This window comes from Oncorhynchus clarkii, chromosome 30 (genome assembly GCF_045791955.1).
Source record: "Oncorhynchus clarkii lewisi isolate Uvic-CL-2024 chromosome 30, UVic_Ocla_1.0, whole genome shotgun sequence".
NCBI lineage: Eukaryota > Metazoa > Chordata > Actinopteri > Salmoniformes > Salmonidae > Oncorhynchus > Oncorhynchus clarkii.
In genome coordinates this window covers 21,476,005-21,500,973 of record NC_092176.1, presented here as the reverse complement: position 1 = coordinate 21,500,973, position 24,969 = coordinate 21,476,005, and the positions used below count along the sequence as shown (strand labels likewise).

The window sequence follows — 24,969 nt, the reverse complement described above, 5'->3', positions numbered from 1 at the left end:
CTTGCACAGTGCTCCTTGGGATGTTTAAAGCTTGGGAAATCTTTTTGTATCCAAATCCGGCTTTAAACTTCTTCACAACAGTATCTCGGACCTGCCTGGTGTGTTCCTTGTTCTTCATGATGCTCTCTGCGCTTTTGACGGACCTCTGAGACTATCACAGTGCAGGTGCATTTATACGGAGACTTGATTACACACAGGTGGATTGTATTTATCATCATTAGTCGTTTAGGTCAACATTGGATCATTCAGAGATCCTCACTGAACTTCTGGAGAGAGTTTGCTGCACTGAAAGTAAAGGGGCTGAATAATTTTGCACGCCCAATTTTTCAGTTTTTGATTTGTTAAAAAAGTTTGAAATATCCAATAAATGTCGTTCCACTTCATGATTGTGTCCCACATGTTGTTGATTCTTCACAAAAAAATACAGTTTTATATCTTTATGTTTGAAGCCTGAAATGTGGCAAAAGGTCGCAAAGTTCAAGGGGGCCGAATACTTTCGCAAGGCACTGTATAATATAAGTATTAGTATTAGATATTTTTACAAACATAATACAAATCAATTAAAAGGGTTATGGACCACCAACATCTCGACCCTAACCGTTATGTCTCATACTATGTTGCTCAAGTGGGTAATGGGTTACCCGGCTATTATGGATCCCCGACCATGTACGTTTCGGGGATAGGAGGTATATTTTGTAACTTCTTTAGGATGGTTTTACCGTTAATGAAGAGAGGCCTCAGCATAGCCAAACCACATTTAAAATCAGCGGCTAAAAATATAGTAAGTGAGGTTGTAGCCATAGCCAGTGCTATGACCAGAAGGGCGTCACCAGATGCCAAGCATCAAGAAGGCTTATGAAGTTGTCTCGAAGACCAAAAAAGAGACCTCTGGGTATAAGGCGCAGGCTTGCCCCTAAAAGCGGAGGTTAACAGTTAAAAGAAACTCAGTAAGTCAAAAACGTGCTAAAGTGAGGTCTGGACCAAAAACGACATTAAGAATACTCTGAAGTATTTTCTAAAAGAACAAGCAACATGGCTCTTTTACACCGCATGTCCTCTGAAGCTATAAAGACAGAGCTCGATCTTTTCACGGCCCCCTTAACCCAACATTCAATAGAGAGGACCAGTATGTGGAGCCCCACTCTCTGCCATTACAGACAACGGTCCTATAGAATGTTTCATACCAGGCCACGTTGACAACTATCTGGACCTCAACAACACCTTGGTGCATTTACGTCTAAAAGTGACCAAAAGAGATGCTACTAATATTGCAGACGATGCCAAAGTGAGTCTCATTAATTACCCAGTCGCCACCATCTTCTCCCAAGTGGATGTGACTTTGGGTGAACGTCTAATCAGTCAAAGCAGTGCCACATACCCTTATAGGGCCATCATGGAGTGTTTACTCAACTACTCCGAAGACACTCTCAAGACACAATTCAGCACAGGGCTGTTTATCAAGGATACTGCAGGAGTTTGTATGGAATCGACAGACCCTTCCACCGGTGCAAACAAAGGACTGGAGGAACGCGCTCGCTACTGTGCCGAATCTCGAGACTTTCATCTGATAGGGCCTATACATTCCTATACATTCATTCATTTTCTTTCAAGAACGTTTACTCTTAAATTCAGTTGATTTAAGAATAAAATTAACCAGGGCCAAGGATGAGTTTTGCCTGATGTCTTCCCAGGACGGGGACTTTAGTTTAAAAGTGTTGGGGGCAACACTTTTTATTTAAAAAAGTGTCTATCTCCGGCAGTTCGTCTGGGTCACTCACAGGCTTTGATGAAAGGAAATGCCCTTTACCCTCTCCAAAGAATTACCATGAAAACCTTTAGCATACCTGTGGGCAGTAGAATCTTTTTCTAGGCCCTTTACCCCGATACGTTGTTATAGGTTTGGTTGATCATGCCTCTAATACGGACAGCTTACATAAAAACCCATTTAATTTTCAACACTTCAATGCAGAGTATGTAGCTCTCTGTCAGGACGGACGTCAGGTCCCTGCTAAGGCTTTCCAACCGCAATTTAATAACAACATATCTGTGCGAGAATTTTACAATCTATTCCTGGCTCCTGGGAGGCATTGAAAATATCTATTTTTACCTATTGACAGAAATGATTTTGCAGAGGGTTACACATTGTATGCTTTCAATTTGTATGCTTTCAATTTCCTGATAAATTGATCAATTTATCAGGAAATCTGTCGGTGGTGTCCCAAGGTAACCTCAGACTGGAAATGCGTTTTCGTACACCTTTAGCCTGTACCGTTAGCATGATTGTTTATGCATGCTCTGATTCAATCTTGGATGTGAATGCCCAAAGACAGGTCTTAGTGGATTATTATTAAGGATCGTTGAGCAAAGCCATGAATACCTAAGAGTTGGAAGGGCTCATGAGCCGATTGATTGGAAAACAATTTTGTGGAGTGTTGGCTTGTGATGAATTACCTATTGAGAAATGGCCGGAGCAGCCGTCCCCATCCTAAACACATGCCGGGTGAACATTGGCTAGCTGTGACATTAGAAGACGAAGGAGGAAGAAAAATCTAAACTTTTTTTGATTCCTACGGCTTCCCCCTCGGTTTTTCCCATTTCCCCAAATCAAAAACGGATCAAATATATACTACTGCATCAAACAAGTGCAAGATAACCTTTCCACTACATGCGGTCACCACTGTGTATTCTACCTATGCCAAAGAGCCCGGGGAGTGTCTTTTGAAGATGTTATGTCCCTTTATAATGATGATTTAAGAAGTAATGATAACGTTGTAGCTTGTTTTGTTAGAACATATTAAAAGTGTTCAAATATGTGTCCTTTACTGTAAGGCCGTGTAATCAAGGCATATGCTCACGTCAACTGTTTCAAGACTGCCACAAATGTTAAATTGCTTATTTTTTCTAATAGAGTTTATTGCATTTAATCATAGTCATTCAAAGTCATTAAAAAGTCTAACCACCCTGAGAGATCGGGATTAGGAAAAGGTCCGGAGATGTTCAGGGGGGTAAATTAGTTATCATCATCCCTTTCATAGGGGGGAGGGGTTGTTGGGGCATCTTTAGAGGTGCTGTAGCTCGTTGAAGGTTTTTATTTTAAAGCTTGAATCTGTTGACGAAGCTTATAGTTGGGTACCCCCTGAGAGGGGAATGTTGAGGATTGCCAGGGCCTTAAGAAACTGACGCCACCCGGGAGATCTTCTGTCATCAGCAACCTTGGGGGCAGCCGTGGTACTTTTAAGCAAGTCAAGCATATGTAAACCCCTGACAACAGAGCCCTGAAGAATAAACTCTCCTTTGTCATTCCAAGTAGCGGTCCCCTTTGAGTCTTTTATCTTGTTGATAATGTATCTAACATCTTTCCTGTTATGTGCCGGAACATGTGTCAACATGTCATGCATAACTTTATCTTCAACAGGCATTTGATCTTCAGCCGGTAAGCTCGCAGGTACAGGCATTACAGAGGTTTGGCTCTCGCTAGGCTCGTCATCTTTTAAAGGGTCACCTTGTTTTACCAAGGCCAAATACCTTTGCAATAGGTTTGTGTATTTTTGGACCTTATCATAGGGGTTCAATCCTTTTCGGTTCAAAATCTCTGTCATGGCCGAATCCAAATAATTTTCCACTGTTTGTCTGATATTTTCAGGACCCTGCATTTGTTTTTTTTAAGTCTATCCAACTCTTGTTGAGGCACCAAATACATTTTATTGGCCATCATACTCTGTGTTCAACCCCCACGTTTGGCAGCAATAAGGCTGGTGATGAAGGGCACGGCTATACTTAGTAAAGGTAGAAGAAAACCCCCAGACTGTTGTACGCTATGACTTTTCTTTTGAAGACTGGCCCTTTTATTGGCAAAGAGTTTGATCGCTGTCTTTTGTCTCTTTAATTTTTTCAATTGGGTCAGGGTGAGTGGAATGCGTCCTTTGAAAAGATTCATAGCAATCTCACATAGGGATAATATGAGATCTGAAGAACAGTGACCCAAGATGGCCTTCCGTTCTTTAGCTGTAGCCCCAACTAGGCTTCTCAAGAGGGGCAGGTTTCTTTTTAAACATAGAGACATTGCGGTTACTTTTTAGGAATGTACGCAGCCGGCCACTAGCATGGGAACAGACCGGTTCGTAGCCTCAGGTGTTCTGGAGTATTTGCTTTTATATCAACGATTAAATAAGAAAATGGTGTTTAGGGTTTTTGAACAAAATCATGTAATTGGCGTTCAAACTAATGGTGCGGCTATTTTTACCTTGGTGAAACACATTCTGCACCAAGTAAAGCACGGACAGGTTTCTATGATGAGTATATACATGAATAACTCCACACAATATTATCAGGCTTTTGAGATAACACATGTTCAGAATTCTCTAAAATACTTTTTACAAAACAAGTTTTACCACTATTGGATGGGCCTGCGATTAAGGCTGAAAATGGTAGTTGCAACCGGGGGTGAAAACCTTCTACAGCAGTCATTATATCTCTTGGAACTCCCTCTCCCGGATCCGGAAGAGAATTGTCATCAACTGACACTAATTAGCATAACGCAATGGACAAAAAATATTACTAGAAAATATTAATAATCATGAAATCACAAGTGAAATATATTGAAACAAAGCTTAGCCTTTTGTTAATCACCCTGTCACCTCAGATTTTGAAATGATGCTTTACAGCCAAAGCAAGACAAGCATTTGTGTAAGTTTATCGATAGCCTAGCATAGCATTATGCCTAGCTAGCAGCAGGCAGCTTGGTCATGAAAATCAGAAAAGCAATCAAATTAAATCGTTTACCTTTGATGAGCTTTGAATGTTTTCACTTACGAGACTCCCAGTTAGACAGCAAATGTTAATTTTGTCCCATAAAGATTATTTTTATAGCCGAAATACCTCCGTTTGTACTTCACGTTTGGTTGAGAAATCCACCGGAAACTGCGGTCACGACAACGGCGAAAAATATTCCAAATTAGATCCATAATATCGACAGAAACATGGCAAACGTTTTTTATAATCAATCCTCAAGGTGTTTTTCAAATATCTATTCGATAATATATCAACCGGGACAGGTGGCTTCTTAGTAGGAAAGAGAGAAACAATGGCCGCATTTGTCTATTACGCACAAAACACTCTGAGAGCCTCCAGCTGACCACTGACGCAATGTTGTCGTTCAGGCTCATTTTTCAAAATAAAAGCCTGAAACTATGTATTGTGACACTAGACACATTAGGGAAGCCATAGAAAAAGGAATCTGGTTGATATCCCATTCACTGCTCAATAGGGACGCATAGGAACGCAGAGCTTTCTTAATAAGAGTCACTTCCTGATTGGATTTTTCTCAGGCTTTCGCCTGCAATATCAGTTCTGTTATACTCACAGACAATATTTTTACAGTTTTGGAAACTTTAGAGTGTTTTCTATCCTAAGCTGTCAATTATATGCATATTCTAGCATCTTGTCCTGACAAAATAGCCCGTTTACTTTGGGAACGTTATTTTTCCAAAAATGAAAATAGTGCCCCCTAGTTTCAAGAGGTTAAAGCTTTAAGACACACTGGGGCTTGTAGCATATGTCAGTAGCCAAAGGGCAATGTGGTCCCGTCAGGCAAAAGCAGTCTCTTGTCATAGACTACCCTGAATATTTTAGTAAGTGGGGCATTCCTTAGATCGAAGCCCTTTTTATCCCTAACAATTTTTTTGTAGGAGCTCAAAATCTCTCAAAAAGTCACTATTCCGGTCGTTTTTGAACCCCTCGACCAAGCGTGTAATTGATTCCAAGTTTACACGCAGGGCATTTTCATAGTTTTGAGTCACGCCTTTGGCTTTCAACACCACGTGATTGTCTTTAGTCCTAAAAGCATAGCTTTTGGGACCACAGGAGGACCATTCTGTGATATGGTCACCATCTTCGAGTTCACTCGTTAAACCACCCAGATAGTTGCTAAGAGGGGGGCTCCAATCACCCTGTTTGCTTACATAGACCATAGAGTCTGTGCCGTGGTAAAGAACTCACCTCTGAAGCTGCTCCATGAGGGTGTACAGTTCAAGTCGGCCATAGGCAGTGGTAAATGCGGCAAGAAACACATTTACATTACCCGGGGGTAGAACCCACTTCTTGTTACGCCTCCATTGCACCAGGGCAATGTCTTGACTCAAGAATGAAAAATGTGAAATTTCGTATTGATCCGAAAAACAAATTCCTAAAATTCTTCAGGGTCTTTAATGATCGACGTTGTTAGCATATTGCATCTCTGCCGAAAGCTTGCCCCAAAGCGAGTTCAAGTACAAATTCGACACATTTCTTTTGGTTTTGTTGACCTCTATTCTGTCAGGGTCAAGAAGTATGCCTTCTCTGTCGTGATAGTCTTGAATGTACTTGTCTTTGCTCTCTTGATCTGTGACCGAAACAGGATAGCCTGAAGCCATTTGCTTGCATCTCAAGAAGGTCTTGATGTACTCATTAAAAAGAGTGTCTGATTTCCTGGAAAAGTTCCACACTTCAAAGATTTTGGCCACACGATACCCCATCTCTAGAGCCGTAGAGAATTCAACTGTGACCCATACACCTGTCAGGGCTCTTTCTTGATCTGAGTGATCACAAGGGTTTTCCTGGTTGTTGTTTTCACTGCAGGTGCGACAAAGGGGAAAGAAAAGTTTTCCTTGAGGTCCCTTGTAAGGCAACACTGGTATAAACAAACCCCTAGGAGGGTAGACAGTTGCTTTGACCAGACCAAAATAGTTTTGGGGTAAGTCAGTCGTGGTGAATAATTTCAGGATGCCCCATAGGATAGCATGAGGAAATCATTGCATGAGGATAAAGGGATGTAAAATCTACATATCCAATTGTCTCGACGGGTTGCGCTCCATACCGCAATGTCAAAGCATTGGTACGGCCTCCATACAAGGCCTGTCGTGGTTCCAAGGGTTCTGGTGTGTCAAAGCTGGAAAGGAAGGCTCGAACATGAGGATCAGACTTTTTGAGTGTAATCCATTCACGATCCCTCAACACATCCACTTTTAACCCGTAAGTAGCCTGTAAAGAATCCAATTTGTCTTGAAACTCTTGGTACATTTCCCCAAAAGTCTTTTGGGTTAGGACACACATGGCCTGGGGCACAAAGCAAGATTTACAACCGTGGAAGAAACAACCGTTGGTCTCAACCCCAACAACATGGGCTCAACCCCGTCAATCTGTGTGTATCCATCTACACTGTAGGGTCCAATATTATTTTCTCCTTTATTCAAAGCATGTTGAATAAAAACGTCTTTATCCTCGGCCAAGTACTCCAACCATTGAATGGACCCACTAGAGTATGACTTGAATTGGCGTCGGTAGTTGTCAGGCGAGGGGATAGCTATAGATGCTGTAGGTAGAAAGTGTGTACGATAGGTTTTCATGCATGCCAATGCAATAGTTGTACAACTCCAGGGGTCAATGCCTGCATCTTTGATTACCTCTTTTCTGAATCTGAGGCATCCTTCACGAAGTATAACCTCATTGTTACAGTATGATTCCATCTCTTTATGGAAATCAAAGTTGCTCTGTCTCACTGTCTCGTACCACGTCATGAATCTCTCACGCTCTTTGGGAGACATTTGATCACTCCCGTACATTTCGGGGCTGGGATAAGATCCAATATAATGTAGATTCTTCTCAGATGTGAAGAAGTGGGGAAACCATCCTTTCACAGAGTTTTCTCATGGGTAAGAAGCTTAAACTGTCAATGTATCTCTGGTTGAAGGCGGGGTCTACAAAACACACGATTTTACTACCTTGAGCTATGACACTGGATGCAACGCCTTGCTGTATCAAGGGGTTCAGAAGAAGGTAGGAGTCATAGGTTCTAGAATTGTGCGCCATAAACGTGAAGTTTCTGTACTGGGGTTTTCTAAAGTGTTTTAGAAAGAGCCGTGCTCAATTGGGTCCCTATGCTGACCACTTTTCACCATTTAAAGTCATACAAAAATAGGCAAATTAACCCGATTGCTAATTTGTCTCAAAATCATAGAACACGTATTTCTCTGAATGTTTATCTTCAGCCAAGGGCTATACAACACTCGTGTGGCATCTTCAGCGTCTCTGCTTTTCAAAGGCCCTTTACAGATTGGACAATGCATTATTCCACACACATGCGGTTTAGGGCTGTCTATTTTAAGGTTGTAATTGCATTGGCATTTTGGACATTTCTTGTTAATGTCACAACTGCTTACAGATTTACAGGCCTTGGGGTGCAATGTTTCAATTTTGTGTTTTTCGTAACAGTAGGCTGAACGACATGTGCGGTGGCAATCCGGACAGGGTGTCTGTCACGGCTGTTGAAAGGAAAGGACCAAGGTGCAGCATGGTAAGCGTACATTTTCTCTTTATTCAAAATTGACGCCGACAAAACGAAGAACAAAAACCAAACCGTGAAGCTTTGGGCTATGTGCCCTGAAAAAAGACAAAGTTAACTTCCCACAAAACAGGTGGGGGAAAAGGGTACCTAAGTATGGTTCTCAATCAGAGACAACGATAAACAGCTGTTCCTGATTGAGAACCATACCAGGCCAAGACATATAAATATAACATAGAAAAAGAACATAGACTACCCACCCCAACTCACGCCCTGACCAACCTAATACAAAGACATAAAAAGAAACTAAGGTCAGAACGTGACAGCCCCCCCCACCCCCCGCAAAACCTGAACCTATAGGGGAGGGTCTCGGTGGGCGTCTGTCCACGGTGGCTTCTCTAGCGCGGGACTTGGACCCCACTCCACCATGCTCTTGGCCCACTTAAGTGGCACCCTTGGCGCGGCGACCCTCGCCGCCGACCTCGGACTGGGGACCCCTGCAGCGGGCCCCGAATGGACAGGAGATTCCGGCAGCACCGGACAGGCGGGAGACTCCGGCAGCGTCGGAGTGAAGGGCGGCTCTGGCAGCTCCGGAGTGAAGGGTGGCTCTGGCAGCTCCGGAGTGAAGGGCGATTCCGGCAGCGCCGGAGTGAAGGGCGGCTCCTAACTGACGGAGGCACTGGCGGTCTCGAGCGCAGAGCTGACCCCACCCGTTCTGGCTGGATGCCAGCTTCTCCCCGGCAAATGCGGGACGCTGGCACCCAGCATACCGGCCTGTGAATACTCAGCCTCTGTACCGTGCGCATCACCCCATAGCACGGGTCCTGACCAGTCCCATGCTTGCCACGGTAAGCACGGGGAGTTGGCTCAGGTCTGCTTCCTGACTCTGCCACACTCCCCGGGGCTGCTTCTCAAATCAAATCAAATTTTATTTGTCACATACACATGGTTAGCAGATGTTAATGCGAGTGTAGCGAAATGCTTGTGCTTCTAGTTCCGACAATGCAGTAATAACCAACAAGTAATCTAACTAACAATTCCAAAACTACTGTCTTGTACACAGTGTGAGGGGATAAAGAATATGTACATAAGGATATATGAATGAGTGATGGTACAGAGCAGCATAGGCAGATACAGTAGATGGTATCGAGTACAGTATATACATATGAGATGAGTATGTAAACAAAGTGGCATAGTTAAAGTGGCTAGTGATACATGTATTACATAAGGATACAGTCGATGATATAGAGTACAGTATATACGTATGCATATGAGATGAATAATGTAGGGTAAGTAACATTCTATAAGGTAGCATTGTTTAAAGTGGCTAGTGATATATTGACATCATTTCCCATCAATTCCCATTATTAAAGTGGCTGGAGTTGAGTCAGTGTCAGTGTGTTGGCAGCAGCCACTCAATGTTAGTGGTGGCTGTTTAACAGTCTGATAGCCTTGAGATAGAAGCTGTTTTTCAGTCTCTCGGTCCCAGCTTTGATGCACCTGTACTGACCTCGCCTTCTGGATGATAGCGGGGTGAACAGGCAGTGGCTCGGGTGGTTGATGTCCTTGATGATCTTTATGGCCTTCCTGTGACATCGGGTGGTGTAGGTGTCCTGGAGGGCAGGTAGTTTGCCCCCGGTGATGCGTTGTGCAGACCTCACTACCCTCTGGAGAGCCTTACGGTTGAGGGCGGAGCAGTTGCCGTACCAGGTGGTGATACAGCCCGCCAGGATGCTCTCGATTGTGCATCTGTAGAAGTTTGTGAGTGCTTTTGGTGACAAGCCGAATTTCTTCAGCCTCCTGAGGTTGAAGAGGCGCTGCTGCGCCTTCTTCACAATGCTGTCTGTGTGAGTGGACCAATTCAGTTTGTCTGTGATGTGTATGCCGAGGAACTTAAAACTTGCTACCCTCTCCACTACTGTTCCATCGATGTGGATAGGGGGGTGTTCCCTCTGCTGTTTCCTGAAGTCCACAATCATCTCCTTAGTTTTGTTGACGTTGAGTGTGAGGTTATTTTCCTGACACCACACTCCGAGGGCCCTCACCTCCTCCCTGTAGGCCGTCTCGTCGTTGTTGGTAATCAAGCCTACCACTGTTGTGTCGTCCGCAAACTTGATGATTGAGTTGGAGGCGTGCGTGGCCACGCAGTCGTGGGTGAACAGGGAGTACAGGAGAGGGCTCAGAACGCACCCTTGTGGGGCCCCAGTGTTGAGGATCAGCGGGGAGGAGATGTTGTTGCCTACCCTCACCACCTGGGGGCGGCCCGTCAGGAAGTCCAGTACCCAGTTGCACAGGGCGGGGTCGAGACCCAGGGTCTCGAGCTTGATGACGAGCTTGGAGGGTACTATGGTGTTGAATGCCGAGCTGTAGTCAATGAACAGCATTCTCACATAGGTATTCCTCTTGTCCAGATGGGTTAGGGCAGTGTGCAGTGTGGTTGAGATTGCATCGTCTGTGGACCTATTTGGGCGGTAAGCAAATTGGAGTGGGTCTAGGGTGTCAGGTAGGGTGGAGGTGATATGGTCCTTGACTAGTCTCTCAAAGCACTTCATGATGACGGAAGTGAGTGCTACGGGGCGGTAGTCGTTTAGCTCAGTTACCTTAGCTTTCTTGGGAACAGGAACAATGGTGGCCCTCTTGAAGCATGTGGGAACAGCAGACTGGTATAGGGATTGATTGAATATGTCCGTAAACACACCGGCCAGCTGGTCTGCGCATGCTCTGAGGGCGCGGCTGGGGATGCCGTCTGGGCCTGCAGCCTTGCGAGGGTTAACACGTTTAAATGTCTTACTCACCTCGGCTGCAGTGAAGGAGAGACCGCAAGTTTCCGTTGCAGGCCGTGTCAGTGGCACTGTATTGTCCTCAAAGCGGGCAAAAAAGTTATTTAGTCTGCCTGGGAGCAGGACATCCTGGTCCGTGACTGGGCTGGATTTCTTCCTGTAGTCCGTGATTGACTGTAGACCCTGCCACATGCCTCTTGTGTCTGAGCCGTTGAATTGAGATTCTACTTTGTCTCTGTACTGACGCTTAGCTTGTTTGATAGCCTTGCGGAGGGAATAGCTGCACTGTTTGTATTCGGTCATGTTACCAGACACCTTGCCCTGATTAAAAGCAGTGGTTCGCGCTTTCAGTTTCACACGAATGCTGCCATCAATCCACGGTTTCTGGTTAGGGAATGTTTTAATCGTTGCTATGGGAACGACATCGGGCTTCCTTGCCAGCAGTGTTCCCACATACCGCTGGTTCCTTTCTCCGGCTGCCTCTGCTCTCCTAGCTGCCTCCACCTGTTCCCATGGAAGGCGATCCCTTACCGATCTCTTGATGTCACAAAGTTGTCCAGTACTTTAAAAATATCCTCTCATGTTGTCCTGGTTTCCAGTGGATTGCAGAAGAGGATGTCTTCCTTAATTAACCCCCTCATAAATGTAACTGACATATACCAGGAGCTGTGCCAGGCCCGCCACGTCTGTTGACTCATCCAGCTGTAACGCATATAATTCATTGGCTTGTATGCGAAGCAGTAATTGTTTTAAAACATCTCCTGCCATGTCACTGATGCGTCGTGAAACAGTGTTGTTTGATGAAGACATTGTCTGAATAGTTTTTTTGTCCTTTTACCCCAGTATTGTCCCAGCCATATACGCGGTAGCAGGAAGAATGAGGTCCTCCACAATAGTATGGGGCTTCTAGCCCCTTCTTATTAACTGTATCTGTTGCTTTTATACATGTCTTACTACTCAAAAGTCTTCTTTATTCTCGCTCAAACTCCTGTGGCTTATTTTTCAAATTGTCATGTATTGTGCGTACCCCTTAGCGTACCTGCTATAGAGGATCTGAGAATTCAGCCTGGTCTTATAGACTAGACATAACATATTAATTGTGAATCCGGTACACTCAAATTAGTATGATATATGTTACGTTTGGTATGGTTATATAGGCAAACGTCTAGCAAACCAAATGTTTGCGAGCTCGAATCTCATCATGGACATCTTTAGCAAATTAGCAACTTTTCAACTACTTACTACTTGTTCAACTACTTTGCATGTTAGCTAACCTTTGCCCTAATGCAAACGTCTAGCAAACCAAAGGTTGCGAGTTCAAATTTCATTACAGACAACTTTAGCATTTTTAGCGAATTAGCTACTTTGCAACTACTTAGCATGTTAGCTAACTCTTCCCCTAATGCAAACATCTAGCAAACCAAAGGTTGCGAGTTCGAATCTCATCACAGACAACTTTAGCATTTGACATAAATAGCATATTTTATACTACTTACTTATTTTTGCTACTTTGCAACTACTTAGAATGTTAGCTAATTTAGCTAACCCTAACCCTAATTCTGTCCTTAACCATTTAACCTAACTCCTAAACTTGACCCTAACCCCTAGCCAAGCTAACGTTAGCCACCTGGCTAAAATCCATAACATATCATATGTTTTGCAAATTCATAACATATAATATAATATAATTGTCATTCGTAACATATCATACGAAATGGGTGATGGACATCCACAAATGAATACATACCATACGAAACGTAACATATCATACAAAATGGAGTATCTTAGATTTACATACAGAATTATACAATATGCTCTGAGACCAGGATGGAGAAAATAATTGGAGACTCCTGTGTTGATATTCAGGTTGAACAATACATGGAAAACACATTTCACACAACCGCTGTGAACTCATTGGAAGTTGGAATTGTTCATGTATTTGTAAAAACACAAGCATTGTTCTGTTCAATCTGCCTGTTTAATTTGTATCTCTGAAGAAGCTGACTAAGCAACGATCTTGTATTGTATTGCATAATGTTTGTGGTTATTTATGTAAATATTTGGTGTAAACCACAGAAAGAGAAGCTGCTTGTTAAAAGGAAATGAGTACAACAAGCAGAAAAAATATTGTCCCCTACTTAACTGCATTTATGATTCTGCAGCAGGCTGTTTCTGTTGTGTGTGTGTGTGTGTGTGGTGAGTGCCTTTTTATGATTAAATCCAATGTTTTGAGGGACGGAATGTCAATTGATATACACTTATTAGGCTTTATGTTAACTTGGTTAAAATATTGTTTATGTTTCATGCATTTTTTATTTATTTATATAATTAAAAGTCATAAATACCTGTAGTTGTGACAGAAACTAATTGTGTCCAACCATCTTTGTGTTGGACACACCAAAGTAAGAAAATAAATAAATAATAAAATCTGATAACTAAAAAGTTATTTTCAAAACATGAACAAACATTTGAAAAGTATTATTTCAAGCTGTGTGAATCCAGGGTGAACAGTGTTTTTGAAAAGTGAGTGTAATTACATTAGTGTATCAAGAGTTACAAAACGAGATTCAGAATATATGAACCTGCAGCCTCTGCAATATCCAAAGGGCCAAAGTCAGTGTTATATTATGGATGCTGTGCCTGACCAGGTTTAGGTGGAAGCTGCAATTCAAGTTGAGGTTTATTTTCGCTTCATTCAAGTTTTGAAATTGCATGTCAATTTCAGTTCCTGAATTTAAATAAATTATAAAGGAACTACTAAAAGCATAGCTTAAAACAAAGTGCAGATAACTTGTACCTTCAAGTAAATCATGCATTTGTGTCAATGAGAGATTTTCATGACATAGTGTGCCATGTAATGGCACTGTGTTTTTTTATTTGTTTTACCTCACGGACATAAAATGGTATGAATATATTACAATGCAACTAATATTTTATCACTTAGTTAACTTAACAAAATGCTCTGAGTTGACACAGCATAAGCTTTTCAATAACATTCTAAATACTGACATTTCAAATCTTAAATTAATGTATTGAATGAAATGATATTCAATAGTCCTGCTGTTTGTTTTCTCTGATGTAGCTGATTTTTATACTTGTGTTTGGACAGAACGAGAGAGCCATGGCAGCAGTGACATTAGAAGCAATTCCAACGATTGATGATTATAATTATGATGATAGCAAAGCCCCTCCAACTCAGTCCTCATTTGGCCAACCACCGGATACATCACCCAGTTCAACATCGGACTACATACTCCCTGTGGTCAATGTGGTCATCTTACTGCTGGGGGTTTGTGGGAATGGGGTGGTCATCTGGATAGCTGGTCTCAAGGTGAAAAAGACGGTCAACACCACCTGGTACCTCAGCCTGGCCATCTCCGACTTCATATTCTGTGCCTGTCTCCCCTTCAACATAATCTACATGGTAACAAAGGAGTGGATCTTAGGGCACTTCATGTGCAAGTTCACCTCTTTTGTGATGTTCCTCAACATGTTCAGTAGCATCTTCCTCCTGGTCGTCATCAGTGTTGACCGTTATCTACTTGTCGTATTCCCAGTTTGGGCCCAGAACCAGCGAACCGTGAGGAGGGCCTCTGCAGTTGTGGTTTTTGCCTGGGCCGTCTCTGTTGCACTGAGCATTCCCTCCACAGTGATTCGTCAGGTATCCCCAGATGGCATAACGTGCTTTAATCAATACCCACACCTTAACAGTCACATAACTGTAGCTGTCAGTCGATTTATCAGTGGCTTTGTGCTCCCGGTCCTCATCATCATCTTCTGCTACTCTGTCCTCATCCTGCGACTGAGGACCAACAGGATGACCAGGTCCTCCAAAGCCTTCAAGGTCCTGACTGCACTGATAGCCATGTTTTTCATCAGCTGGCTTCCATACCATGTCTTCATCCTTCTGGAACTTAAAGCCGGTGATCAAACTTCTCTAACTGTTATTCGTGAAGGGCTAAGTATATCTACAACTCTGGCTAGTGCAAACAGTTGCCTGAACCCATTTCTGTATGCATTCATGGGCAAAGACTTCAAGCAGAAATTCTTTAACTCATTCCTTTCTAAGATTGAAAATGCTTTTGATGAGGAGGAACGCTCTTCAAGGAGTAGAGGGACCTCTTTCTCCCAGGCTGATTCAAAAGTTTATACAAATGTCTGATTGCCTTTCAACAAATATTGTAAAACAGGGCAAACTTATGCCCCTTTTAAGTATATTTTATATACAATAACCCATTAAGTTCACATATTAAGGTCCATAGTTGTGACAATATAAGATTTGCTCTGTCTTAGCCAACTGTTATGCAAACTATGCAAATGTTTTAACCCTGAGGAAATAACTAATTTAAAGTGATTTCCTGTAACACACACACAATTGCTGTAACGGTATTGTTTAAATGTAGTTGAATGTCATTTTCATCACCACTCAAGTAACATAAGCAACAATATTGTACTGTATTGTTCTGCATTTCCTGCCATGCATCACCAATCTTTTGGTTGACAGGTTTTTGTGTAATCAGATTTGTACCATGAAATGTAATTCAGCCCACCGTGCCAACATTCATCTGTCAGGTCATCTGCTGTGACACTGAAAGGTCAAGTGTAATTACATATCCTATAGAGGAGCTGAGAATCTTATTGAAGAGCCCTGTGTTTATACTTCACAAAACCGCTGTTTGTCAACAACTATTTTGGATGAACGTGAAGCCTTTGGAACTTCATACTGTCTCTTACAAATTGTGAAATAGCTTTTTTCACATGTCAAGCTGAAACTTTCTCATGTGAATCTATATGTTCACATGTATTAAATTTAGAGTTAACAAGTTAACACCACCTTTCACATGTGAGGAGAATAACGTGTTTTCTCCTCCCATGAGTTGCAAGTTTACATGTAAAAAACATTGTGTAATTGCAAGGTCACATATGGGTCTGAAATAGTGTTATTCTCCTCCCATGTGAAAAAGTGGTGTTAACATGTTGCAGTAGCAATTTTTCCACATGTGGGAATTGCAAATTATGTAATGCCATTCTACTTTAATTAAGTAATAATTAAAGTGCATAAAAATTAATTATGGTGCCATCCACTTCATTTTTTTCCCCTCCATAGTGTTGCATTGATACACGTATATTTAGTGCTACCACGAGGAGGAGGCATTCGGAGTGTTTCTGCTGCAGGCGCATGCTCTCTTCATACGTTGGTCTGTGGCTGTTGAAAGTAGCCCGGTGAAAAGAACCGTGAAGCTAGTTAGCTAGCGGTGTCTCCTTATTTTTAATATCCTGTGTTCCGGTTTGTATGCATGGTTACGTTTTCAAAATCTAGAGAGACATTTTTTAACTGAACTGTAATGACTTTTTGGGTCATTTTGATGATTTAATTGTTTTGACCAAGTGAAAAACAAATACGATTTTTTTCCATGAACATGAGCATAGCGAAGCTAAGTAACTAGCTAGCTAAATCACTTTTGAATGAAAGTCAATGGTAACATGTTGGCATCTCAGATGATTTAAAACAAATATTTGATACTTTTCGGGTCTCTTGGTAAATGGTAAAGATTTTTACAAACAAGGGATCATATTGAATGTATTTGCATGTGTACATATGAACCACGTTAATATGTATTTTAGAATGTAATTTTTTATTTAATTAATCTATATCTAATAGCTGCATGCTAATTTCTAACTGCTAGCTTGCTAGCTAGCTTAGTGCTAGGTGCTAACTAGCCTGCCATTTCATCCCAGCTAGCTAGTTTTAGCTTCCATTACTGTTTGATGTCCATTTGGATTTTGTTAATTTTTATGCCGGTGTATTAAATGTATTTGAAAAATTGTGAATGTGTTTGCTATTGGAATTAATGTAAACAGATGCTTTTCTACAAAGAGAGGATTTTGAATTTGAAGAGTCAAGGTTCCGAGATTGAAAGAAATTTGTAATAAATATACATTGGAAGAGAACCCCAGTGAAAATAAGCTTACTCCGTGTCTCCTTATTGATCCTGTTTAACATGTTAAAATTGACAATTAAATAGTCACGTGATGAGGTATGCCCACCTGTGACTTCAGCATCAGTATTGACCCTCTTGGTCTGAATACTTTCTGATGGCACTCTATTCCTCACGTGACATTTTTCACGTGATTTGTTCACACGTGTCCGAAAACCACGTTTTTTTACGTTTCATTTTGTAAGGGTAGTCAAATGTGCAAAATGGGAATTAAATACATACTAAGCAACAACTTTGGTGAGTGATTCATAAAACTGGGAATGATGAATATATTTGTGTTGTTGATGTCATTACTTTGAAACTGTATGTGTGTATGTAACTGATTAGAACAAACATCACAGTCATCCTTCATTGGAGCATTAAGAAACATTTAATACCAGGAATATCCTGGGCATATATTCAGGTCAACATTACACAATATCATGTGTTCCTCATTGATCAACAAAGGGGGGGTGTCACGCCCTGACCTTAGAGAGATGTTTTATTTCTCTATTTGGTTAGGTCAGGGTGTGATGTGGGGTGGGCATTCTATGTTTTGTTTTCTATGTTTCTTTATTTCTATGTTTTGGCCGGGTATGGTTCTCAATCAGGGACAGCTGTCTATCAATGTCTCTGATTGGGAATCATACTTAGGTAGCCCTTTTTTGCCCCTCCTTTCAGTGTGGGTAGTTAACTTTGTTAGAGGCATTATAGCCGAAGTTAAGCTTCACGGTCGTGTCCTTGGCTGTATTTCTATAAACAAAAGGAATATGTACGCTCACAACGCTGCACTTTGGTCCACTTCTTACGACGCCTGTGACAGGGGGTTTAATCTTTGTCCTTGTCGAGTTTGTACTTTTACTGTCATATTATATATTTTTTCAGATGTTTATTTGGAATCACTGGCCATTACTTCCATTGTATTACCTTATTTTTGGGGGGTGTAATCACATTACATTAATTCCATACAAAATGCATTTAAATGTGACACCCCCTTTCAGATAGTGCCAGCCTGTTAATGAAAGTCGTAGCCACTTAAAGTTAAAGTCTGTCCAAAAATTGAAGTAATCATCTGTCCCATAATACTTGTTTGATTTAGTTGCACGTACTATAAAAATATGTGTGTATGTATGTATGTATGTGTGTGTGTGTGTGTATATATGTATATGTATATATAATATATATATATATAGCAAGTAATCTTGTCTTTCATTGCTCTACAGTATGTCTACAATAGAGACATATGCACATTGATCATCAGTTAACATAAAGTGGTGGGTGTATAAAATTGAACCAGAATGCTTCACTTACAGATTATTTTGATTTATTTTTGTTTTTCTATGCTCTTGATGCACAGTACCTACAGTATGGGTGGGACTATTGTATAGCTTGTTCTTCGATACCAAAGCAATCTACAATAGAAAATGGGGTGTGTCACTCAGTATTTACTCATAACAATAATCAAGGTTCATATATCAAGTAAAATTAAGTATAGTAGATAACTCTAATCTAAACTAATCTAAGAAAATGCCTTTTCATCCTTTGGAGTAGTAAGCTTTCAGTTATGTAATTTACGGTGAAAGGCTTTTTGGGTCATATTCAAATTAAATAAGTGAACAAAAATATTTAATCCTTAAGAGTATATTGATGCACCCAATCTAAGAAACATAACCCAAAATATTTCCTGAGCTTTCTTATATCTCCTAGATATAGGCATTCAGTCGTGTGTATTCATGGATGCCAAGGGAAGCCAGGCTTCCCACAAAAAATGTACCAAGAACATTTAGCAAAAACATATCAAATGTAGCTTTCACCTCTCTGTGTTTCATCATTTTCCTTCAATTCGAAAGAGGCTGAATGCATCTCACCGGAGAAAGCATCAGAGTGAGCAAAACAGCACCCCTCTCTCTCGCTATGTGTAGGCCATCTATCTAATGCTGTCTGGTCCAAACGAGTATGACATTGATACAGGCCATTGCATTGAATAGAGCATTCGTCATTGACAGAAACAACTTCAATTGTTGAATCTCATTGTGTTGTCGCTGGTGGCTAGCTAGCTAAAATTGTCACTTTCCTAAATTAGCCATGGATGGAGATAGCGATTTTGACTTGAGATTTTACTTATTTCTCCGTACTGGCCAATGTTTATAAGGGTGTTTCTGATCCAACCATTAATTCATACATTTTGTGCCCCTGACCTAAGAGGATGGAAGTTCAATATGTAGCTATAGATGTAGATATACATTGTTTTATTTAAATTAATATTAAACTCCTTGCACACAGAACACCCAGCTGGTGATGGTGATAAATGAGTATACCAATCCTTGAATGGAAGTTCAGCTAGCTAGCAAGCATTTTAGACAGGTAGCCTTTTACAACAAAAAATAAAAGTGTGTACTTTATGACAGAGTGATAAACTGTTTCATCAACATGAAAGAGAGGAGGATGGCATCAGCATATTTCTCTACTTGCACAAACGCACACACACAGAAATCAGAACCATGGACAGCCACATCATATTTAATTTACGTAGACTGGACTTAATTGTTTTTGGTATCTTTTAGTTGTCACTGTATTAGACTAAGCAGAGGTGATTTGATGTTTGATTTGAAGTTGAAATGGTGCTGGAATAGTGGAGACAGTTCTTGTTTCCTTTGTAACTTGCTGTAACTCTCTGTGGTTCGAAATCAATAGTTGTTTAGTGGTCCCGAAAATGGTGGAAACATGAACTTTCATGACCATGCTGTCAAGAAGACCATGCTGTAGGTCATGTACTGTTTGTTACATGCAATATGCTTTGTTGACTAAACCGGACAGAGGTTGCTCTCCGGTTTTGTGATAAAACAAAGGTGTGATTGAATTTATTCTGCCACTGTGTCTTCTTATTGTCTCGGCCTTTAGGCCTATATACTGTATCACGGTCGCAAGGCAAATGAATGAACAGGTTATAGAGCAAACAATGTAATTATCACATAACAATGGTTGTAATATGACTTTTTCTGGCTTTCACAGGGATTTTACCCCCACACCGCTTCTGGATATGGGACAGATACTTCAAAACGTTATTCCTTTTTAGAATCATTTTGACTGTCTTTTTTGCCATTCATGAATGTGTTATTCAATGCATTTCTATGGGCTATAGTAGTAAAGGCCAAATTCAATACTTTTATCAAATGTCATATTTTCTGTTTATCTAAAGGGGTCCTAAAATGTTAAAACCAATAGCTAAATCATCTATGGTATGACCATCTTAAAACAATGCCATATGTTACAGTAGCTTAGTAGAACCCCTCCCCCCAACACCTTAGACTTTTAGTTAAATAATCAACCTACATTATCTCTTCATTATGAAGTCAATCATACAGACACAAAATCTAAAAATACAGTTACAGTATACTATGTGGGTATGCTTGAGAACTCAACGGTGTTGAATGACATTCCTCGGCAACAAAGTGAGGTGGCATACTATCATTGATTGTAAACCCCAGCCTGTACTGAAATCTACAGTTCTTTCAAAAAGGGTTAGGGTTAGTATTCAACCCATTTGTTATGGCAAGACAAAATAAGTTCAGGGGTAAAAATGAGCTCAAGTCACTCTGTGTGCAATAATAGGGTTTAACATGATTTTTGAATGACTACATCATCTCTGTACCCCACACATACAATTATCTGTAACTTAGTTGAGCAGTGAATTTCAAACAGATTCAACCACAAATACCAGGGAGGTGTTCCAATGCCTCGCTAAGGAAGGCACCTATTGGTAGATGGGTACAAAAAAGCAGACAATAGTTCTAAGTTTGAGCATGGTGACATTATTAATTACACTTTGGATGGTGCATCAATACACCCAGTCTCTACGAAGATACAGGAGTCCTTCCTAACTCAGTCGCCGGAGAGGAAGGAAACCGCTCAGGGATTTCACCATGAGGCCAATGGTGACTTTAAAACAGTTAGAGTTTAATGGCTGTGATAGGAGAAAACTGAGGATGGATCAAGAACATTGTAGTTGCTCCACAATACTAACCAAATTGACATAGTGAAAATAAGGAAGCCTGTACAGAATACAAATATTCCAAAACATCCATCATGTTTGTAACAAGGCACTAAAGTAATACTGCAAAACAATTGGCAAAGCAATTCACTTTTTGTCCAGAATACAAAGTGTTATTATTGTGGAAAATCAATACTACACATTACTGAGTACCACTCTCCATATCTTCAAGCATAGTGGTGGCTGCATCATGTTAAGTGTATGCTTGTAATCGTTAAGGACTGGGGAGCTTTTCAGGATAAAAAGACATGGAATGGAACTGAGCACATGCAAAATCCTAGAGGAAAACCTGGTTCAGTCTGGTTTCCACCCGACAATGGGAGATTAACTCACCTTTCACCAGGACAATAACCTAAAACTCAAGGCCAAATCTACAATGGAGTTGCTTTTCCAAGAAAATAGTTCATGTTCCTGAGTGGCTGAGTTACAGTTTTGAATTAAATCTACTTAGAATCTATGGTAAGCCCTGAAAATGGTTGTCAAACAATGATCTACAACCAATTTGACAGAGCTTGAAGAATTTAAAAAAGAATAATGGGCAAATGTTGCACAATCCAGGTGTGGAAAGCACTTAGAGACTTAACCAGGTGTAATTGCCACCAAAGGTGCAATCTACAAAGTGTGAATACTTATGCAAATGAGATAATTCTGTATTTCATTTTCAATACATTTACAAAAATTTCTAAAAGCATATTTTCAGTTTGTCATTATGGTGTATTGTGTGTAGATGGGTGAGAAATGAATGTAATCAATTTTGAATTCAGGCAGTAACACAACAAAATGTGGAACAAGTATTAATACTTTCTGAAGGCACTGTATTAGTCCAATGGAAATCTGTTTGAGTTCTCAAGCATTCTATCATTTCAGACACAGCAGTTGCATTAATTGCATAACTAGAACCTTGGTATTTTGTTTTCAGAAGTTAGAACACTCTCAACGCTAGTGCGTCTGGTGATGCATTAAGTGACCAGTTTATTAAGCAATAAGGCCACCATTTTGAGAAAAAACTACTGGTTCTGCAGAGTCATTTAGCAGAAGTGGTAGATACGAAATAGAGCTGTTTACAGAAAATAACGTTCAATGAATCCACAATAAATTAATTGTGCACAGTGTGGTTAGCTGACCACCTCTGACGAGACGGATGAACAAGCAGTCGATGAGTTGATCAGTAGAATCAAGGCTAGTTATTGAAAGGGCTGTCTTGACAAGAGACAGGAATGTTCCATTGAGCCTGTTGGTCAAAACAAACTATAGAGGGTTTAATATTCAGTGTTCCAGAGCTGTTGTCAGTAACCAAAAGGACTTCTGTATAATACATCAGTAGGACTGATACAGCACAGTTTTATGTGAGGCCAATGCTCCAGAAAACTAGAGATGCTGTATGATCGTGCTGTATCACCTCAGGCTCTGCTGAAGAATGAGGAGAAGAGTGGGGAGACCTGTCCTCATGGTGTGTCCGCAGGAATGGATGGAGAGACGAGTGTTCAGTCCCATTCACTGCCTCTTCTTCTAGGTTGACTTGGCTCTATTCAATCAGATCCGCTTTAGCCAATATCCGATAGTGGTTAGAGCTGCCAAATCCACTCAGCCAGCATAGCCACAAGTGGCTCCTGGCATTATACCTAACACAGGCATTGCCATTGGATTGCACTGAGTTGCATTATCAGAAACCCTATGCAGCATTGTTCAAAAAATTAGAACACTGGAATGTGAGATGTAATCTACACCTTCATTAGGATGATAGAAACCCTCATTATTTTATTTAAAGATTTTTTACATTTGAACGTAATTATTTCTTATATAGCCTACACTTTCTCGTTCTGAACTTCTAACTTGAGTGGGGCGGGTGTTGCTTCATGACAATGATCGCAAGAGCAGCTGCTCACCGATTTGAAGGCTCCAATGCAGTTCCACCTCTGACTTGCCAAATCATCCTCTATTTGGGTGTCTGCTATCACCAGTTAATTCTTTATCTGATTCAATCTAGGCCTTGTTTGCTTTCGCAAACTCGGTTGGTTGCTTTCTCCAACCAAGTCACGGATCGGATCCTGAGTGTTGCAGCCATCTAAGGCACTGGTTTGGACCACATCCTCATTTTAAGTTCAGTAGCTTTCAAATATACAGTATTCAGCAAACGGAAGTATACATATAGTATATTTCAGCTCTAACAAAACAAAACATTTAGTCGGAAAATGACAGACCATTAAAAGGTTTTGTGACCATTTTTAAACCATTTCATAAAAGAGTATTTGTTATTCTAATCTGTGATAGCAGCAGATCCTATTCAAAAACATACATTATGCATACACATAGACTTCTTACAGTTCTTTTTAATCATCACTTTCAGATTAACAGGAATTTGCTCCTTTTGGTCAGCTGACAGTAATCCAACCATTATGTACTTGGATGTGCTTCCAACACAGCTACTGCACCTTAATGTTAAGTCATAGTGCACAACACATACATGTGCATAGAGGGGGAAGTGCTTCTCATTGGTCCTTATTTGAGTTCCCCAATGAATCCATGTTCATCAGCCAAGTAGCTAAATGTCATTTCTAAAGCAGTATACATCATGATGCTGTTGTCATAATCAGCCAGTTAAACTAATAAAGAAAAAGGGATGTGAGAAATAAGGAGACAAATAAAGAGGTGGAGGGGAATAGGGAAGTACTTTAAATACAAACGTATTTCCTTCACATAGATTTTCAGTTCATGTGAATTTTTGGACATGGATGCCATTGATCCCAGAACAATATGTGCAAAGGGAAGAGATATAATAGCAGAGTGAGAAAGAGAGAGAGAGAGAGGGAATGGAAAGGAGATCATATCATCTCGAAGTTGGTCGGTACTCCTTGGGCACACCGGCCATGTTCCTCTTCTTAAGGGCAGCGTCTACAGTCATGACCAGTTCGTCAATGCTAGCACGCATCTCGGGTGTGTACGGGTCGTACTCCAGCTTACGCAGGCCAGAGCGCTTGAAGTTGCCATCCTTCTGTCCCTCTACACAGAGCAGGCGGTCCTCGGCCACCTCCAGGCCCAGAAACAGGACCATGTCCTTGAGCTTGGAGAACAGCTCCCTCTTCAGCTCTTCAAAGTGGACCACGTGGACGTTCCTCCCATAACGCAGCCAGTCCAGTGTGTGGGATGCCCACCAAGGAGCATAGTTCTTCACAAACTCAGGCCACTCTGCAAAACAACACAGGACACCGATTTATTTTTATTTTTTTAAGGGTACACAATTGAGCCCCGGATACATCAAAGTGTAACTTATTCTAATAAAAAAATGGAACACCCATAAATGGGAAACTATTGGTTGAATGAACAGCAGTAAATAATACAATTTGAGAGAAGCAGGTAATTTCTGCAGCTCTAAACATCCCCAGGGATTCCTGGGTAGTGAATTCAACAGAGGAGGCCTCTCTTCTAGCAGGCACATCCTTTTTTTCTAGCAGGAAATTAAGCTGTGAAGAAAGGTACACACCGCCTTCCCCCATCCCCTTTCCCTGCAGAATAATCTTCAAACACTGATGTTATTTCATTTGAGAGGTCTGGTGCAATTCAACTAGTGTAATCACAGCACATAATGCATTTTCTGAGACATGGGCTTCCTTAAGGGGATTCAATTAATGACATGTAGCAAAGCAAGTTTTAGTCCTTTTAGCAGACAGACAGACCTGCTGCAGTCTGGGAGGCTCAGGATTTACCACCAGGGTCAATGGAGAGCTTCATGGGAGAACATACTGTTGAGCAGGTAACAGCTAGGACAGAGATCTCCTGTTGTGGCACCAGTAGGTCTACCAGCACCCCACAGTCTACACTGTTGTTCAATTGGCTGTTAAGACA

The 24,969-nt window shown here is 41.1% G+C and overlaps 2 protein-coding genes across 7 annotated transcripts in view; one reads left to right on the top strand and one right to left on the bottom strand.

Annotated features, from left to right (window-relative positions):
• The first annotated feature begins 14,218 nt into the window (after window positions 1-14,218).
• On the top strand, window positions 14,219-15,325 carry LOC139389505 (chemerin-like receptor 1). The gene has a single exon (XM_071136329.1). The coding sequence runs from the start codon at window positions 14,219-14,221 to the stop codon at window positions 15,257-15,259; it is 1,041 nt and encodes a 346-aa protein (XP_070992430.1). The 3' UTR covers window positions 15,260-15,325.
• A 5,686-nt stretch (window positions 15,326-21,011) lies between these two features.
• LOC139389656 (sialate:O-sulfotransferase 2-like) overlaps window positions 21,012-24,969 on the bottom strand; it is a 101,324-nt gene continuing 97,366 nt past the window's right edge. For all 6 annotated transcript variants that reach the window (XM_071136525.1, XM_071136527.1, XM_071136526.1 and 3 more), the window contains one exon: window positions 21,012-24,312. In XM_071136525.1, the coding sequence (XP_070992626.1) occupies window positions 23,954-24,312 (359 nt within the window). In that variant the 3' untranslated portion in view covers window positions 21,012-23,953. The remainder of the gene's footprint in view (window positions 24,313-24,969) is intronic.

Bases quoted from the DNA above. Each gene is read 5' to 3' on its own strand.
- LOC139389505 (XM_071136329.1), top strand. From the start codon at position 14,219: ATGGCAGCAGTGACATTAGAAGCAATTCCAACGATTGATGATTATAAT.